Raw genomic sequence first — 20,918 nt, 5'->3', positions numbered from 1 at the left:
ATTCCCGGGAAAGTCTGTCCCGGGTCGACCCGGGTCAGAAACCCTAGTCACAGCTAAACCACTGCCAAAACGTACTCTATACGAATTTCTTACCATTAGTCATATCGATATACAAATCTTTTGACTTCGTTTCGGATCATCTTTTATATATATGTATGTATATATATATCCACATAATGGCTCATCGGTTAAGCCATTGTTTAGAGATGGCGGGTTAAAATTCTTTACTTCGTTGTTTTCATTCGTTGCCGTAATTTTTCTTGTATATATTTCAATATACCTTGTTTTATTATTTCTATTGCTTCTGTAATTTCACAATAAATTCGTTATATGTATTCTCACATACATATACCAAAATCAAATATTTAATGATAAAACAATCAACTTGTTGCCAATTTTGCTCTGTTAGTATTCCAATAGCGAACGCTCCAATCCTACGTTTGATCGTTAGATATTATGTAAATCAATGTGTAAATTTATTATTACGTATACTTAGCGAAAGTAAACACACACCGAATTCCGCTTAAGCTGAAATTCGTATTAGATAAATATTGTTTCATTGTATTATAGGTAAACATAGATTAGGTTAGATTCAATTCTACACAATTATTTTTTAGCCGTTTTCTTTATCCCCTATTTATCTTATTTTTATTTACATACATACAGGAAGGGCTAACTGGTAAACCCCAATGAGCCTTCCTGGCCAATTACAAATATCGATATACAATTTTTGAATGATTTTAGCAAAGCATCATACATATGTAGATATGGATAAATTTGCATTTTTCGCAGCATTTTTTTTAATATTGAAATCGCCAAAGTGCTGAAAAACTTGAAATTTTGCGAGACATTTATGGCCAAATTTGCAACATTTTATACGAAGTTCGAGATGCTCAAAACTCGAAAATTGCGAGTAATAGGTAAAGGTTGCCAATTTCTTGGAAATCTTTTAATGAAAATCAGATAAATTGGTAAACTCTGATAGGAAATGATCGACCTGGAGTCACAAACCAAGGTCTCGCCAGTAGCTACCAGTGGGACAATAGATATTCATCTTCTAATAGTTCTAACATTAATTTTCGAAAGTATCAAGCAAATGAATCGTGTATCACTTCACAAATATCCCAAACAATAGCAAAATCAAACTCTTAGTGGGCGTTTAAAATAAATAAATAAAACGATCTTCACCGTTTGAGAATCGCACCCAACTGACAATTAATTAAACTGTAGTGTTAAAACATAAATACATACATATGTGCATGTCATCAAACAAAACAGACGAGTCTCTTACTTTCATTTCGATCTTTTCCCTTTAGTACACTTTAAACAATCCCTACTGTATATACATACATACATAAGTAGAATTATCTTTACTAATAGACCCACATTTGTCACGATAAAGCTGCTGCTCAAATTTAAGTATACAATAATTTAATTGTATTCAAATTTCGTGCAAAGATCTGGTGATGGATTGTTATGTTTATTAAATCTTCGTTCACGTTGAACCATTCATGGACCCTACAGGAAGCTGCTCTCTGCATATTTAATCAGCGGCAATAAAATATTTGTATGTAGTATATACATATATAATATATTCGTCTGTAATAGAACTGTGAATCGGACGATAAATGAGTATTGTTGATTTCCCTGCCGTATAATGAAATCGATTCACGCGAAAACTCAAAGGGATTTTCAATCATTTCCACCGAACGTGCTTTCTCTCTCTCTGCGAGGGCTTTTTCTGGCTAAATGAGATTTCACACAATGTGCGAGTATCGTTGTTGAGTTTTTCAAATGCACTGAAACTTGTATTGTAGCTGTTTAATTAACTGGCATGATTATTTTGTCGTAATATTGTGTGAATCCAATAAAATAAGACACAACGGAGATACAACGCGCTCACATAATGAAGACACATCTGAATAAACCATCTAAATGTTAAAAAAATGTAATGTAATCCTGGAATTTTTCTCATCCTTAGCATCTTTATTATTTAAAGTTTATATTTTTACTATGGTGCCATTACGTGTCGCCCCAAACCGATATGTATGGTTTTAAATTTGTACATATCCATGCCTTGGTGCACAGATATTGTATGTCCATTTTTGAATTTGTGTACCTCATAAATTACCTTGAAAAGAAAAACCTGAATTATACCAGCATCCTCAAACTTAAAATTCAATACAAAGTCAAAAATGGACATACAATATCTGTGCACCCAGCCATCGATATATTAATTCATCTATATATTATATGTATGTATATAAAAATGAATGTCTGTCTGTGTGTCTCGAATAGGCTCCTAAACCACTGAACCGATTACGATGGAACTTTGAAGATTTGTTGTATGCATGTCCGGGAAAATTACTGTGAAAAAAAATCGCCCAAAAACGGGAACGGAAACGGGAAAAACAGGAATGAATGTCATTGCAACGGTATAATTTCAAATGTTTTCGCGTTGCGACTAACGTGTTCGCTGCCTGCGTTTTTCTGACAAATGGGAACGAGAACGGAAACGGGAACGGAAACGGGAACGAGAACGGAAACGGGAACGGAAGCGGAAATTGCATGCGTTATTGTGGCATTGCAACGCATGCCGGGTTCAGCTAGTAATTTAAAAATTTTAAATTATATTCAAATAGTGGTGACAAATAGTAGGTAGGTTTGTTTGCCAATTTGATGAAGAACCGTTTCAATAATGAAATCAGATAAATTGGCAAACTCTGGTAGGAAACGTTCAACTTGGAGTCAAAAATATCCAAGTCAGACCAAAAGCACTGCAGAAATATTCCTAATAAATTATTTTCAATTGAGGTCAAACCAGGGCCGGAAATCGGGACCTGTCAATGATTAGCATAAACGCAACCACCAAGCTAAACTGCTGGCATATATTATACAAACATACATACATATATATTGTCAGTTGGTCCAATGATTCTGTGACATATTGATAACCACGCAGACGGCCTCTCATAAATAGAGGTAGGACCGGAAGCGTGCCGTCTATTGTTCCATTATTGTAAATGCTTTGTAAAAAAGGTTCGGCAAACCTTTAACAATGCCTTTAACCTTTAACAAAATGTGAACAATGAACAGCGCGCTCTGGGTCCGCTCTTTACTCATAAATTATTGCATTGACAGTATAAGGAAGAAAATTTCGTTGGCTTGTCAGTTTGGCCATAATATAGGGTCCAAGTTCACTGGTTCAAGCCATCTTTTACCATATATATCAGGTTGGCATGTATGTATGTACATATATGTATTATAAATCAGATTCAATTTCCAATATCATTACCATCTACGAATGGTAAACATATGAGCTATCGTGACGGCTTCGGCAGATTTGGCTTTTTAAATGAGACGACTCTTATTAAAATCTATGTATGTATTTTTAAAAATAATTAAGTTGCATAGAAATATTTTATTTTGTATACATGAATACATTTACATAATATAGGTATATTACCAGGAAGACTAACAGGTAAACCGCAATGCGCTTTCCTGGCCAATTACAAACATCGATAAACAATTATGTTAATACAGTATCATGAAGACCATCTATGGAAAAATTCGATATACAGCAATTTTTGCGAGAAATATAATACATACATTTTACAGAGTGGGTAGCATATTTATATAACAATCGAAAAATTCGAGATGCTATAAAATTTGCGAGAGACATCAAAGGTTTCCATGAAATGAGATAAGTTGGAAAACTTTGATAGGAAACGAGCAACCTGAAGTCACATACATATATCCAAGATCTTTCCAGCAAAAATTGGCCAGGGAATGAATCCATGATTACTCGGTAGAAAGCATTCCACCGCTATATTGCCGGTTGGAATGAAAAACTCATCAGCTTTTTTGACCGTTTTATTTTAAAGTGGCACAAGTCCACTTATTTAATTTCGAGAAATATGTCGCAAAACAGTAAATATAATATTTTGCGTTTAACAATATTTAAACATAATTGTGGCCTGTAATACGTTTATTCTGCTTTTCCGAGATTCTGGACACATCGAATTAAAAGAAGTGATAACAATTTATGAATTAAGTTATACAGAAATAGTGTTTTTGGAACCGAAAATTGTATTTCCCTCACTTTCAAATATCGCAGTTCAAATTTTATTGAATGTATGCAAATAAAAAAATCGTTGTATCTACGCAGTCTTCGATTTTTACATAGACGTGTTTTAAGCGAAATATTCACTGATTGCTTTTTTTACAGCACGTTTTTCTCATCACAGATTCATATGACACGCCTTCAAATCGATTTCGTCCATCTTCAGAAATGCAAACAATTATAAACATCTATAATTAATGTTGCTTTTATTCTCGCACACAAACATGACAACACGAATTTAGTGCGTATTAATCAACGTCGCTTACGAAACGATAAACTGTCGTTTATTGGCGAACATTCCACGTTTCTATGTGCAATATATCGACACTAAACAGTTCTGTAATTGCTTTTTGTACGATCTGTACACGTATAATGTGATCGCGATATATAATACGTATAGAGCGGTAACATGTTTTAAATTTATTATACATTTATTGGCTACTTAACGCTGGTGTCTGAACGACGGAAGCAACTGAATTTGCACATCGCGTTTGACACTGTTGAATTAATATTCTGAAAGGAAATGACAGTGAACAGCAGTATGTTGATGTGTATGTATTCCTTACGGTTTAACTATGTGTAGTTTGAGGAAAATGTCATGTGCTTTTAAATTTTTGTGATTTGAATGTACATATTATATAAAAAATTTCATGTAATCACATTTTCTTCCTACAACGAAGATTCGGAAACTTTTGAATTTGAATATACACATTTTAATTTTATATTCTACTAGTAGTTTTACCCGGCTTCGCTCGGTATTTGTATTATAAACTGCTTAAACATGACTAATCTAATAGTAAACATTTTATTACATTTATTTGAATAGTTTTATTTTATATAAATTTATTTCAATACTCATTTGATTTTTTTTATTAAATTTACTGTCACGAACAAACAAACATATGTATATACTAAGTCTCTTTCGAAATTATATGTATACCAGAAGCTGGCGCCTGCGCCCTCTACGCCTTCGCCCCCGGGGACTTGAAAATCGAATTGGCGCCTATGAATCGAAAAAAATATAAATCGTGTTGTCTACGAACACATATGTGTTGTCTACGAACCAACGAACGAAGATTACATATATGCATATATATGTACATTGTATATGCAAAGTCTCTTTCGAAATTATATATTAGATAATGTAAGATAGAATGCGCTTGTTTGCTGTGTTTCTACATTATTTTATTTTTTTTATTTATTTTTATTTTTATTTTATTTCATACCAGGAAGGCATTACAGGTAAACCCCAATGCGCCTTCCTGGCCAAATTACAAACAATACAGCATTTTTTATTATATAAGTCGCTAAATTACGAGACACTGACTTAAACTCGACAATTAACGAGACATCTATGAATTGTACATACATTTTTATTGTAATATTTACATTAATCATACTCAAATAGTGGTGACATAGTGGGTAGGAAGGATTTTTAGCCAATTTTTAATCGGGAATCGTTTCAACAATGAAATCAGAGAAAATTGGCAAACTCTGATAGGAAACGATCAACCAGGAGTCACAAATCCTGGTCTGACCAGCAGCATTACAGATATACTCAGAAAAATTCTTTTCAATCGAGGTCAGCTCAAGGGATCGAACTCGGCGCCTCTCAGTGTTAAGCAGAAGCTTAACGACCGAGCCACGCTGCTGGCTTTTCGCCTCAATCGCCATTTGCTCTATTATTTCATTGTGTTTTAAATTTAGACCGTTGACGGTTTTTGGTGGGGTTTTTTTGTATGGCTATCTACAGTTTGCAATTTTGAGCAACTGAATTTGGTTCCATTTTTTTTTTTTTTTTTTTCAAACTTAAATCTATCTGAGCAATGCCTAGTCTTTACTTGTTATACATATATGTAGATACATATTTATGTATATTTTCCAAATTTCCATCAAAAACTTTAAAGTACATATTTTACAAAATATTTTATATAAAGCATTTTTATACACTACCGTTCAAAAAAACGGGAGTAATACCGTATAATTAAAATCTTTTTACTAAATATGTAAATATATGAAATATTATACGAGGCACAGAGTAAGAACCGCTATCGTACCGTATGTATACCTTTGCTGAAGGGAATTACCTTTTTCCTCGGAAAAATATGTATATTCTTTTTTACATAACCTATGCATTTTTTCCTGTAAATCTTGTATTTTTTACGATACACACACGCTTGGTCGGCTTTTGTTAGAAAAAGTGTTCTTTCAGTATGCTGCGTGCTTTCATACGGGATTGTACATTGTATGTATATACATATATATGTATATATGTATGTAAAACATGAATATTCGCATTTATTTGCACGAAAAGTCCGCGATTCAACGCTTAACGTAAATTGAGATTAATTCGAGGCACAAGCGTTAATGATCGTTAAAGGAAAGCCTATTAATTGCTTCGATTACCTAATATTTTCCGAAAATAAAAATCCTTTGAAAGCCTAATTAATTGTAGAAAATTAATTTATTTTGTGTAAAAAATTTACGTGGATAATTATGTTGTTTTTCGCTTGTCAATACTTACGTTTATTTTTAGTATTATTATTCGTCGTGTATTTATAAATTGGTTTTTTTTTGGACGTTATCAAACGTCATAAAACTTTCGATGTTAATAACGTCCACATAATAAATTTCCCGAAACAACCTTTTTCCATTTTCACCCTATGTTTAATGAAAATGTTATTTACTTAAATACATTGAGATTTTGAACTTTTTTTCGTAACAAAATTAACTAGAATTTTGCCTTATGCCAAATTTAAAAGAAATAAAAAATCGCTATTTTTCATTACAAATACGGAATTTATATATTTTTACTGCTTGCGAAATAATATATATATATATACATACATACATTAATTTTAAAAACCAAAAAATTTAAATTAAATTAAAATTAAAATTAAATTAAAATTGAATAAAAAAAATTTAAGTTAATTTTAAAATATAATTTATCGCCACATTAAAGAACAAAGCCTAAATTATTTCCAAATATGAATGTATGTTTGTTTATAATTAAAAACATTACATAACGTTCAAAATAAAATTCCGTTTTTAAATTTGAATGATATTTTGGAAAACGTTCTTTATATGTATGTATAATGTGTGACGGTATATCAAATGAATATCTGTCTGTCTCGTATAGACTCTTAAACCACTAAAACGATTACGGAACTTCCAGAATTTGTTGTATGCATGTCCGGGAAGATTACTATGAAAAAAAACGGGAAAAAACCTCTTAATAACGTAATTACGATTTTACCGACGCGAAAGTATGAAGGGCCATTGTGTAGTCAAGGAAATGTGTTTATTGGCAACCACGCTAACAGGTTGGTTTATGACGACACAGCGTTGAAGAGACGTTAGTAGAGCCCCAACCATCACTTGAAACGGGATCGGGAACATGAATTGCATGCCCTATTCTGGCATTGCAACGCATGCCGGGTTCAGCTAGTAATAGATAAAACATTAACAATACGACCATAAATGCTTACGCGACGGACATACATTAACATACATACATATGTATGCATACGTCAATAATCTTACTATTCATTTATTTATCGATTTAGTTAATTTTTTACATACCTCTTTTTTTATTCGATGGATCGATTTCAGTTTACAATAGCCTTCCAAAATTACCCGTTGAAATATTAACGGCCACAACGGTTATGATTCATATTATATATTAGCGACAATTGCCAGCTATATGTTAGCTAATATTTATTAATATAATATATTCAATTTATCTAGGAAATAAATAAGTATATTTACAAAAAATAAAACAATTCCACAGTGATTTAACAGTTCACCCCAAAACGTCACTGTCGTTTAATACAATTACGTATTTAAATATAAAAAAAATCGGATGTGACCAACCCACAACTTTATTTATTTATTTGAGGAATATACATAAGGATAAAAAATAAAATTTGACAATTAAACATATGTACATATGTACATTCATTTTCACCCATATCGGCTGTGAGAGCATTTTCGATACAAATTGAGCGCAAATGTAGGCAAACTTACACATGACAAAAGTTCTACTTCCGGTTGTCGAATTTTGTTAAATTTTTTTACTATATTAAATCACTATGTATATTTATTATACATATTAAATATCATGAAGGTAAAAAAAAGTACAAAATAAAATAATAAATATTGTTTTAAAAAAAAATACTACTTCGGTTTACGAATTCTGACCGAAAGCTTTTCAACTCTAATTAAGTACATGAAAAACACAAATATAATTTTCAGCTTGATATGTTTAGCGGTGTGGAAAAAATCGTGTGGTCACATTTTTTACTTTTCTAATAGGAAAAAGTCCGACTTCATGTTTATTAAATTTAATGATTTTTTTTTATTTCTAAGTTCAAATCGGTCAAAATCTCGAGTTCGAATTTTCGCATGATCACACAACGTCATCTATTGTAACTACGTAAATACATAAATTAAGTAACAACGTAAAATAATGCTTAAGATCTACTTGACCATCTCATCATAACTGGCCTTGCTGCACGAAACTTTGTTCCAGTAGTTTGTAGCTGTACACAAAACACGTCCGATTGTGCGCACGCTTCGCGCCTCTGTCTTCGGCGACCGTTTTATTTCGCATACCTTAACGATATGCGAAACGTGGTCTTATTTCAAGTATGAAAAGTACCAATATCAACAAACAAACGGATGGGGGGGGGGGGCTTTACTTTTATATATATTTGTATATACATATTTGATAAATGCGTTTGGTACTAAACCTCACACATCAATAGCCAATTCGCTTCGATAGACGCATACGCAATCATACTGCTGAATATATCCGAAAAATTTTACTATTTGCAGACCTCTTTCATTTCGCCAAAGAGCCTCTCGGCACCATCGAATGTCGAATGCTGCGACACACAAAAACGCTACCCTCTCAAATTCCAGATTTTCTCAATCGACTGGATACGCAATTCGGCGAGAAATCGCATCCGTTTATTACATTGGCCTTTTGGATACTTCAGTCCGTCTTCATGGCAACAGTCCGCAACATTGAAATACTCACCGATTGATCTGACCACGTGCCGTTCGTTCGATATGCGACCCGCCTTTTTCTCCCTCTGTGGAATTTCGCCGAAAGGAACGCTCACGTGTCTAATTAGTGGCTTTAATTAATTTTCAGAATATTGTCAAACGCGGCATTCATTCGATTGAATTCCCACGTGTGCAAATTATGTTTTCGTTGTAATGAATATCATGAAAGGTCCGAAGCTATTCAATTAAGTTATATGTAAGCGCCAATGACGTGACACTAAACCCAATCCATTTTTTAACATATTATAATAATTCTATAAATAAAATTATACATGTTATAACATACATAATATGCACGTTGGCGAGTGGCTGCGAATTGTAATGGAACAATGTTCTCTTCACCAAAGTCACTCTACAGACTTTTGAGATAACTTTTGAGCTGAAATCTGACTATTATATTGTTCTATAGAAACAGCACATCTCATACTTTTTAGCCACTACCCATCCTATATTATTTTTACTTGGCGGAGTAAAAATAAAAATTGGCGGATGTAGTGGTTAGCATATTATGCTTTCGAGCAGAGTGATCACGGGTTCGAATCCCTATAGAATCCCGCTGCTGGCCAGACATCGGTTTGTGACTACAGGTCCATCGTTTCTTATCAGAGTTTGTCAATTTTTCTGATTTTCATATATTTTCCTATCAAAATATTCAAAGTTATTCAGCGTCTTGAGGTTCGCCAATTTGATTATAAAACGCTGCAAAAATTTCTCCATGTCACTGTGGATGTTTGTATGAATTCGCATTGTATAAAAATGCTTATGTATATTGATTGTATTGCATCTGTATAAGTGCACTCGTCGCTTTGGAGCGATCTGTAAAAGCAAGTATTCATGTTCTATGAAATAAAATAAAATTACATGCTACCAACTTCATTACTGATTCCACTCATGCATGCCAACTCAATCATTCATGCATGTATTCTTCTGGATATAAAACTATATCCCACATTATCATTCGACCGTATAAAATACGCCGTGGATGAAAATTTCAAATATTTAGAATAGTCAGCTTATTTTTAAATTCATAGTAAATTTTTCACTTACTTATTTGGCATAGTCTACAATTTACATATACAGACTTATTTTATTGAAACTTTTTGCGCAATTTGTGTTTATACTTGCCACACTGTGATAGATAGCGAGTGACGAGGACTTATATTTTATTTTATTTCTTAAATCTTTAAATTTTATTTTCAATACTTAATGCAAGGTCTTCATATTTTATATATTCCCCATCAAAAACCCTATGATTCGTATAATGCCATTACGAAATAAAAAAAAATAATCAATATCAACAGAAATACTTATTTTCGCGGGAAGCCGCTTGTACACGTGCTTCACAGATGCGAGAAAGAGTGGGAATTCAGTACGCGCCGCGCTCTACGGTCAGTGTGAGAATGATATCCACCTTCGGAATGACGGCTCTGCTTCAGCCGTCCTTTCATCATTTCTTGTATAAAAAAAAGGCAACCTATTGTCAACTTTTCAGCAGCATCTTTCCTCGAGCATGAAAGTGTGACGATAGATGATTTATTATTTAACCGATCTAGTTTATATATAGTATTGTATATACAGCAAGATTCAAATCTGTGAAACACAGACAACGAGTGTCAAAATCTCAAGTATTTTTTTTAATTACAAAGTCGAGATACAACGGTAGATTATATACGCACGAATAGTAATCGAAGGGTGTAAAATTTCGCGACCGATTAAGCGTGTCTTTTGAGGCGTTTTTAATATGTTCGAAATCTATTATAATATTCTCGGCTCTTATTTATAATATTCTCGGTTCTTATTTATAATATTTGACAGCTTGTCTAGACATTAAATAAACAAAGGTCTTTCAGAAACGTCTAACGCACTCTCGCTTTACATACGTTGGATACAATTTTAAATTAAAATAACTAAATATTGAATATTGATATTTTCGCCTTTCAACTTATTGACCCTTCTTTTTTGGAAATACATTTTTATATCGCCATATATTCTTGTCAAAGGAATATAGAAAAATGTTATTTCATATTCCAAACCCTTTTTTCTCGGGCATCCATCTAATATGACGCTTTAACATTATTCTTACGCTCGTTATCCCAAATTTGTGTTATACTATTTTTCTTCTTCATAAGTAAATATGCTCAATAATATAAGCTTTTCTCAAATTTTGTGTGTAAGAAAATGTTTACCGAACCGTGCCTAGAATGTTTATATTATTATTTTGTCTGAATTTACTTTGATGTTAAATTAGTTTCGGGCTGTTCTTGAATTAAATTTCGGCTCATGTTAATTAATAATAAACTTTAATTAAAATTGTTTTCTTGTTTTATGAAACAAAACATTGTTTTGTTCGATACATAAAGCATATTGTATTACATACATATAATGAGTAATTTAAATATATGCCATCGACAAATGCTTAACAATAATTAATTGTTTTTCCAAACTTTTTTCCTCGCAGATAACTTTTAAATTAATAATAATGTGGAAATTATTTATTTATTAAATTTTTATCATCCAACGCTGCACCACACGGCACAGCACTGGACGGAAAAGACTAGTTCTGTTCAGCACCACTCGTTTTCGCCACGTTTATGATTGTTTTGGTCGAGAGCAAGGTAAAATTGGCTTACATATATGTGCATTATAGTGTCGATTCAACATTCTAACAATATGACGTTTCCGAAAATATTCAAATGCTCCGTATAACAACACTTTCGCTAGTACGGGTGCACTTACCACTATGACGCCATGTCATGCGTGAATATTTCCACAATGGCCATAGAAAACCGGTTCTGCGTGATACGTTTCGGTTGCATGTACTGCTGTATAATATGAATAGATCGTTTCGGTTGCTGCTGTTTCGGCTACGTCACATATACATTACGGAACATATGAATGTGTATGGATAAAATGTGCTAAAAATATTTTTCGTACTGCTATTTTCATGCAATTGCCGGCTTGAGCTGTGCTGGTATAAACGAACCTTTACACGTTTTGAGTGTGCTGTAATTACAAACATTTTATATGTGTGTTTAAGCTATGATTATGACGACACAGGTTGGAAAATGTTAAAGCGTTCGATTTATGAAGGCTTACCCCCCAGTCAAGGCAAAATATGCGCACACGCTTGATTCGTTTACTGAACGTTGTTTGTGAAAGAGTGAGGATAGGCCTTTAAACATTCAACACTTTTTACAAGATTTTATTAGCTTCATTCTGTTAGTTCAGTGGCATTCCCGACCGTTAAAAATTCGTGATCTGATATTGAAACACTTCCACTCTTTGATGGCTTTGATATTTACCGACATACGGGGGGTTAGTTAACATTGAAGAAAGCTAATGTCTCCGACATGAAGCCAGAGTTTAAACATTAACGAACACATTACAAATTAAATCGAAATCTTGTGTCAGATCGGAGTGATATCAGCTAGCTATCCAAATGCGGCTTTCTACCGCCCCTTCACAACTTACAAACTTGTTTTTGAAAAAGTTATTTTTATTCGGTAAAATGAATACTAAATAGCAGTTTTCTATAACACAATATGTATGTATATCGGTCTCCGTGACGAGACAGAATGTTAAATTACAGAAAATGCAAATATCGGAAGGCAAAGATCAAAAATCGAAAGATTTTAAGTCGAAATATCAAAAAAAATCGTGCATGGTAAACGGTACATACTCACTTAATTTGCGCGAGCAGGATACAACAGGAACAAGAGGAACATGCTTTTCCTCCCGTATTCTGCGCGCGCACATTAATACGGGAGGAAAAGCCTGTTCCTCTTGTTCCTGTTGTATCCTACTCGCGCAAATTAAGTGAGTATGTACTGTTTACCATGCACCATTTTTTTTTTTTGATCTTTTGACTTAAGATCTTTCGATTTTCGATCTTTGCCTTCCGATATTTGCGTTTTCTGTAATTTAACATTCTGGCTCGTCACGTAGACCCGTATGTATATACATACATAGGTATAGCAGAAATATAACATTGTTTCAGCGGCAAAAGTCTTGCAAATATTGCTATCTATTAGTAGTGAGCACAATTTCGGGCACACGAATCATCAATCAATGCTATTTTTGTAACATAATGTCATCTCAATTGCTTATTTATTACCCGGCAACCGTTTAATTTGACAGTTGAATGATTTCAACTATGCACATAATACACTATTAGCAAAATCATCGCTTATATTTACTTAGTATATGTAAACTTTAACAATCGCCAATTGATTCCAACTTCTGACCCAGCGTCCACTTTGAATCAATCAATAAATATTCGTCCACATTAATCAACCGTCGGAATTTATTCTCAAAATAAATGGTATTTTAATCAAATCAAACCGTTATAATGTTGGATGTTGTTATTTTTATGAGATTGTTTAAGGGTGTTTTTATTCGTGCTATATCACATTTTCGCCCTTATCTACTCTCGACGCTGTCGCACGTAATCCTGAGGGCGGGGGATATTTTGCCCGTTAACCCTTATAGTTCCGCAGAACCGTTTTCCGTTTACTTTGCTTATACCCGGCTCAATTGTGTCGGGCGAGAAATCTTCGTTTGATCCGCCGTAATCCGTTCGTTAACATTGTCGGAAATTTTCTGTGAAAATCTGAAAGGAAAATCGGGGGAAATCTTATATTCAAACGCTTATATTATGTAAAGAAATTGTCATCTTTTCAGAGCTTTTTTTAATACTTCGAGTGTAGAACGTTGTTTAAAATTTAATTAAAAAAAAATCTCATCCTGTATTCATGACTCACTTTATTTTTTTATTTTTTCGAGCTTTAATATTTTTCGTGGAAAATTTTCTCAATTTTTTTTCGCAGAATTTTATACGTATAAATGATATTGATATTTGATTATGAAGAAACGTATTATTCAAATTATTTTTGAATTTGCTTCTTATTATATTTCTTTCCCTTACAACGCGATATTAAATAAATTTATAATGGAATTTCATTAGATTATTTCTTTCAATTGTCTAAAGATAATTATTCAGATATAAATATTTCTTTTTATTTATATCGATGCATCAACGGTAAAACGATCCTGAACATTTTACTAAAATCGGTAAACGGATTATTTCGCACATTGCGATCTCGCATACGACAATCGTTACCATGAATATCGCGAATACGGAACTCGAGTTCTCGTTAGTATGATAGTTTACGAGGGTACCTCTCGATGGATGGAATTTTCGGGTGCCAGATGTTCCGTGATCGAAATTTTAGTGCGGAATAATCACCGAACCATTCATAATATCAAGTATTCAATTCATTTCAGATACACGATACTTAAAATGATAATTATTCATAAATATATTGTTCTCTAGGTAATTAATTGTCTTTTAAAATTCGCCTTGTGCGGAATAATCATCGAAACAATAAAACCATATCTTGAAAATCACTCGCGTTAATATCGCCGTACAAACGAACTGTTTTTGTACAAGGCTATTCTATGTTTCACTTATTTTTCTTCGGGAAAAGGAATGTATTTTTCCAGCTATTTTCTTTATCTAATTTTTACGCTATAAACAAGCTCAACTATGCAGTAACTTTCAATGCGTTTACTTTTTCATAAAGGGCAACCCCCCCCCCCCCCTCAATAGTATGGTGATTGAGTTAATGCTAACCACCGAGAGGTCCCGGGTTCGAACTCTGTTTTGACCTCGATTGAAAATAATAATATTCGGATTAGTTCTTTAGTGCTGCTGGTCAGACTTTTATATTTCTGACTCCAAGTCATCGTTTCCTATCAACCAACCTACGTACCATTTGTCACCACTATGGGCTGGGCCGCACCGTGCAACTTTGTCGGCCGACTAGTTGCGCGACACTAAAAAATGTATGGAAATGTGTGCGACAAACAAGTTGACGGGTGTGGCATGTCCCATCTACCTGCATGCATTGGTCTGGTCGCCCTCAACCAAGTCGCTCGCAAATCGCAGGGTGCGGCCCGGCCCTATTTGAATATAATATATAATTTACAAAATGGATATATGTACGACCTTAAAACCATAAGTGTCGCTTTGGGGCAACCTGTTATTGACACCATGATATAAATATAAATAAAATAAAAAAAATCTGAATTAAAAACATTCTTATCGCATTTACCAAATTTTTTAGGGCTGCATATATTTCTATAATGTACATATGTATGTATACATATGTGAGAATAAGGTTACTATATATAATATTTAGTAACAATTTAAATGATTATAATTATATGTACAAATATCCTCCCTGATATTAAATTCATTTCTAAGCATTCATTGTGTTCTTGTGCTTTGTTCTTAATAAACAAACTGAGACGCTCTTTAAGGCATGTGAAAATTAAAAAGATTCTTTTCCATGGTTGTCATATGTACATATGTACGTACATACAGTCCCTGACCAGAATATTACGCCACCCCTCTCGAGATGCGTTTGGGTAAATTTGTCACGGTCGTAAATAACTCATTATGGGAACTTTTGGCCTCATTTTTTTTGTGATCTTATCCTTAAATGCAACTCTATTCACTAGCAAAAAATATCGGTGGATTATCCCTCAAAAGGTCTTCAAAAACAAAAGAAAGATGTTTGAAATCGGTTTGCGTCTGAATTTTGTTCAATATTGACGTGCGTTTCCGTTAAAATCATTCATTATTTTGTGAAAAGCACTGTGTTTTTTTCTCTTTTACTGCAACTTTATCATATTTCTAAGGTAAGTTGTTATATAATATCTCGAAATTTTACTTTGTTTTAAGATTTAAATTGCGTGTAAAACTTTTATTGGATTTTTTTAGATGGGTAGAAAATCAGATCTTTCTAAAGAAAAAATTGCAAGCATTACATCATTATTAAATACAGGAAAGTTTTCTCAAAACAAAATCGCGACAATGGAGGGTGTTAGTAGGGCGTCTATTAGAAAAATAAAACAAAATCTGGAGACTGATTGCGACCCCACACTCAGTCGGCGAGCTAATAGTGGTACTAAAAAAAAATTTGGCCCTCGTGTGGATCGAAAAATCGCCAGGCTTGTTTCCAAGAATCGATTTAATACAAAAAAAAATATTCAACAACAATTAAAGGACGAAAACGTGAAATATCTGCGTCAACAGTACGACGTCGTTTTCACGTTTTCGTCCTTTAATTGTTGTTGAATATTTTTTTTTATAATAAATCGATTCTTGGAAACAAGCCTGGCGATTTTTCGATCCACACGAGGGCCAAATTTTTTTTTAGTACCACTATTAGCTCGCCGATTGAGTGTGGGGACGCAATCAGTCTCCAGATTTTGTTTTATTTTTCTAATAGACGCCCTACTAACACCCTCCATTGTCGCGATTTTGTTTTGAGAAAACTTTCCTGTATTTAATAATGATGTAATACTTGCAATTTTTTCTTTAGAAAGATCTGATTTTCTACCCATCTAAAAAAATCCAATAAAAGTTTTACAAGCAATTTAAATCATAAAACAAAGTAAAATTTCGAGATATTAAATACCAACTTACCTTAGAAATATGATAAAGTTGCAGTAAAAGAGTAAAAAACACAGTGCTTTTCACAAAATAATGAATGATTTTAACGGAAACGCACGTCAATATTGAACAAAATTCAGACGCAAACCGATTTCAAACATCTTTCTTTTGTTTTTGAAGATCTTTTGGTGGGAAGGAATCCACCGATATTTTTTGCTAGTGAATAGAGTTGCATTTAAGGATAAGATCACAAAAAAAATGAGGCCAAAAGTTCCCATAATGAGTTATTTACGACCGTGACAAATTTACCCAAACGCATCTCGAGAGGGGTGGCGTAATATTCTGGTCAGGGACTGTATATCTTGAAGTAGTGCAACGAGTGACTCTATAGAAACTTTCAAAGTAGTACATTCAACGTCTTGCTAATGAGACTTCCGTGCTTTTAAAACCCCCTTCGCCGACTTCGCCGTATGTATTTTTATCTTATCTTGCCTTAAAATTCTGGTTTCCGCTCATTAGTTTTATTAGAGACTTACTTTGAACTAGAATATAACGTATGATGAACAAAATAAAGCACATTTTTCATGTGTAAACATTGTTATGTAATAAATTGCACGCTAAGCAAAGGACCCGCTAATAAAGTCACTTTCCTGGGGGAAATAAATTTTGCCGCTAACATACACTCTGAAACACTAACAGTAAATTTTACAGTGTATTTAAACAAGCAAAACCTTTCTTATGACTTATGTTTGTACTTAACTTTCAAGCGTCATATTTTAATCAAATTCTTTTATGATTGTGGTTACAGCTCGAGAAACAGGATCAGGAAGGAAGTTGGATAGTAATTCAGTGGAGCTAGAAAAACTATTGGGTCGTCTCGAATCCGTCGTTTCGCGGCTTGAAAAAGTCTCCGGTTGTTTCCAAACACCGACTTCACCTGTAGCTAATAGCATTCCTGAGTCTACCAGCTCAGAAAGTCTACCGTCTTCTCCGCAGCAGACAACAGCACCAAACGACACAATGAGTCTAGCCGCTTATCAGGACATTATAAATGTAAGTCGGGCTGCCAAATCGTTTAGCAATTGAAGGTTTAAATCAAAATGTTTCTAATTATTAATGTTATTATGTTTATAGGGACCTTTGGAAAGGTTTATGCAGTGCTCGGCGAATCTGCAGCATGTGCAAGACCAAGCCGCTCTTGTCAAAAAACTCTTCCAGTTAGTATTTATGATATTTACATATTTACGGGACATTATTTACATTGATTCATATTATTTTGTTATTTATTTTCAGAACTCAATTTGAATATTTGACGATGGCGTCTCGATCTAGCCCGCCGACCAATCAAAATGATACCGTTTCCCAACTGAAGGGACACACCGAGGGTATCGAAGGTATCCAAAAGGCTCGCGAGTCCAATAAAACATCTCCGAACTTTACTTTCTTGTCGGCGATCTCCGAAAGTATTCCAGCTCTCGGTTGGGTTTGCGTCGTAAGTCTGTCGTGCCTTTTTATCCATCGACTACTATACTTCCTACTTTTACTATGATATAAAAGGTGATTTTATTTTATTATGTTTTGATATGGTTTCTTTTTATTTTGTAGAAGCCAACTCCGGCCCCGTACATTAAGGAGATGAACGATGTTGGTAAATATTACACCAATCGTATTTTGAAGGAAAGTAAAGGCAACCAGCAACAGACTAATTGGTGCGTCGCATGGACCGAAACTCTAGGCTCTTTGGAAGCCTTTGTTAAACAGTATCATACTACCGGCTTGGTATGGGGAGGAGGTAATTTCATGTTATTTTCATAATCCGCTTTGGCTTTTTTCATTTTTTATATAACTATCTATAAATATCAGCAATCTTTTGGGTGATCAGATAACTTATTATGTACACACTGGATAAAGTTTGGAAGCACTCAATATAATTAATTATATTGAATTGCAACGTCACATTATTATGTATACTACCTGTTTTCACACACTTAGCATAAAACGTTCTGATTCTGAAATGTAAAAATATTTTGGTATATTTAAAAAAATTCTCATTCTTATACACGTAGAAAAACAAGTGTAGGATCTGGTTGTTAGAAGACATGGACGATGGTGTGAAATGAGATTCGCTGGCTATTTTAATACATTTTATATTTGATGGAGAGCCACAACGAACTGATATCTCGCGCGTCACATGACAAGAAGACAATTAAATCATTATTCACTTCATGCATGCCAACTTAATCATTCATACATGCAATCTTCTAGGCTTTAAAACTAAATCCTACACAAGTATATACAATTCTTTTAGTCATTGCCAGTGATGTCCCAATAATATGTAGGCAGAGTCAAAATTCCACCCTCTAAATAAAAATATGGTTGAAACGAATATTTTTTTCATAATTATAATATTATAGATAGATATTTTGAATCATGATTTTACAAGTAAACCGGGGATCAAAATTAACGGACTTTATTTTATGATTCGATTCCAGCTTTATTTTATGATTCGATTCCGACTCCAACTTAAACGATTTTAGATAGTTGGACTTTTCGTGCTTACGTATTAAATTATTAGTAGTAAAAATAATAGCAATTTTATAAATATATAAAATTAAGGGAATTAAAAAAAATCACTAAAAATTGACATGTAACCCAATTTATTGAATTATTGGTAATGAAATAGATATAAATAATAAGTAAGTACATTCATAGCATATGTGTATGAATTTCATACAGAAACAAATCAATTTATTAACCGCTTAGACGCCCAGCCGACGCGCTGAGCGTATAATAGATACGGCTGTTTGCGCTTTGGGCAGCTAAGCGGTTAAAAAAATGAGAATAAAAAAAGTATGAGACGGAGGAAACATCGAATTTGGCCAGGGCACATCAAAATATGTGCATTTCAACGCATTTTATTTACAATTTAATTTAAATTTATGATTCTTATAAAGAAATATTAAATTTCAATTTATTAGTCGATTTTTTTCAATATATTTTAATTAGAGACTAGTTGACATATACCGTAATACTTGTAATTTAAAGTAATAATAATAATTAGGAGTCGGGAGTCCTACGGGAGTAGGAATAATTTAGGACTCCAACTCTGACTTTATAACACTGAAGAAAAAATAATTTTCGAAGAAAACAATAGTATGTAGTAATTTTTTATGATTCGTTTAATTTGTAACAAAGTATATTGCGATCAAATAGGCAGCTTTTTATTTTGACTATTCAAGTATTTAAAAATAAATCATATGTATAGATAGATTTATATACTAGATAATATTAATATACTTATATGGTGAGCTTGGTTGTGAATAGTCAAAATTGGTGTTAATTTTAAGCTGGTGCTGGTGCCGGTGCTCCGCCTCCACCTCCATGCCCACCGCCTTGCATGCCCCCACCACCCGACATGAGCGATGACGGTGGTGCCGACGAAAGAACTGCTCTTTTTGCTCAAATCAATCAAGGAGCAGACATCACCAAAAGTGAGTGGACGAAAGTTACATTCAGATCGTACCTATAATATGCATGCCTAATACAACAAATGTTTTGTCCACACATATCAATAAAATACATAAGCTTCGAACACACCTTAATGCGAAAATAATTACAGATTTGAAGAAAGTAACGGCCGATATGCAGACGCATAAAAATACAACTTTGAGGGAAGGGCCTGCTCCTTTCAAAACTCCCGTTGGAGCCCCCAAACCATTCGCCAAGAGTTTGCCAACTCCTGGCGCAGGGCAAGTTCCCACTAAGCCTCCCTCGATGGTCAAAGACGGTAAAAAGTGGCTCATTGTAAGTCAACATATGGCTTTCTGTATTTTTTTTAACTATTCATGAATATATACATGTTTTTTATTTGCTTTTCTTTTTATTTTAGGAATATCAAGTGGGCAACACCGCTTTGGAAGTGTCCAATGCTGAAATGAACAATGTCGTGTACATGTTCCGTTGCCGTGACAGTCTTTTGACCGTTTCTGGCAAAATTAACAGTATCGTTTTGGATTCTTGTACGAAGTGCGCTGTCGTATTCGACTCGCTCGTTTCCAGCGTCGAATTCGTCAATTGCCAATCGGTGAAAATGGAGGTTATTAGATGCTTTATATCTTCTACTATTTAAAAATTAATATTTTTTGACCGCTATGCAAATCTAGAGTTTTTAATTCAGAACTATCAAAATTTTTGGTTATAAAAACTTACTCGGTGACTTTGATGCGCGACCAGATCAAATGTATGCAGTTATATGGAGCATGCCAC

At 33.6% G+C, this 20,918-nt stretch overlaps 1 protein-coding gene across 7 annotated transcripts in view; it reads left to right on the top strand.

The window, feature by feature from the left end:
• Positions 1-20,918, top strand: part of capt (adenylyl cyclase-associated protein 1) — a 101,778-nt gene that overhangs the window by 78,776 nt on the left and 2,084 nt on the right. For all 7 annotated transcript variants that reach the window (XM_077441928.1, XM_077441929.1, XM_077441923.1 and 4 more), the window contains 7 exons: positions 17,461-17,705; positions 17,787-17,869; positions 17,946-18,144; positions 18,258-18,444; positions 20,000-20,143; positions 20,272-20,456; positions 20,542-20,748. In XM_077441928.1, coding sequence (XP_077298054.1) covers positions 17,673-17,705; positions 17,787-17,869; positions 17,946-18,144; positions 18,258-18,444; positions 20,000-20,143; positions 20,272-20,456; positions 20,542-20,748 — 1,038 coding nt within the window. In that variant the 5' untranslated portion in view covers positions 17,461-17,672. The remainder of the gene's footprint in view (positions 1-17,460; positions 17,706-17,786; positions 17,870-17,945; positions 18,145-18,257; positions 18,445-19,999; positions 20,144-20,271; positions 20,457-20,541; positions 20,749-20,918) is intronic.

The sequence above is a fragment of the Arctopsyche grandis genome, chromosome 12 (genome assembly GCF_051622035.1).
Source record: "Arctopsyche grandis isolate Sample6627 chromosome 12, ASM5162203v2, whole genome shotgun sequence".
NCBI lineage: Eukaryota > Metazoa > Arthropoda > Insecta > Trichoptera > Hydropsychidae > Arctopsyche > Arctopsyche grandis.
This window is presented reverse-complemented; position numbering and strand designations above follow the sequence as displayed.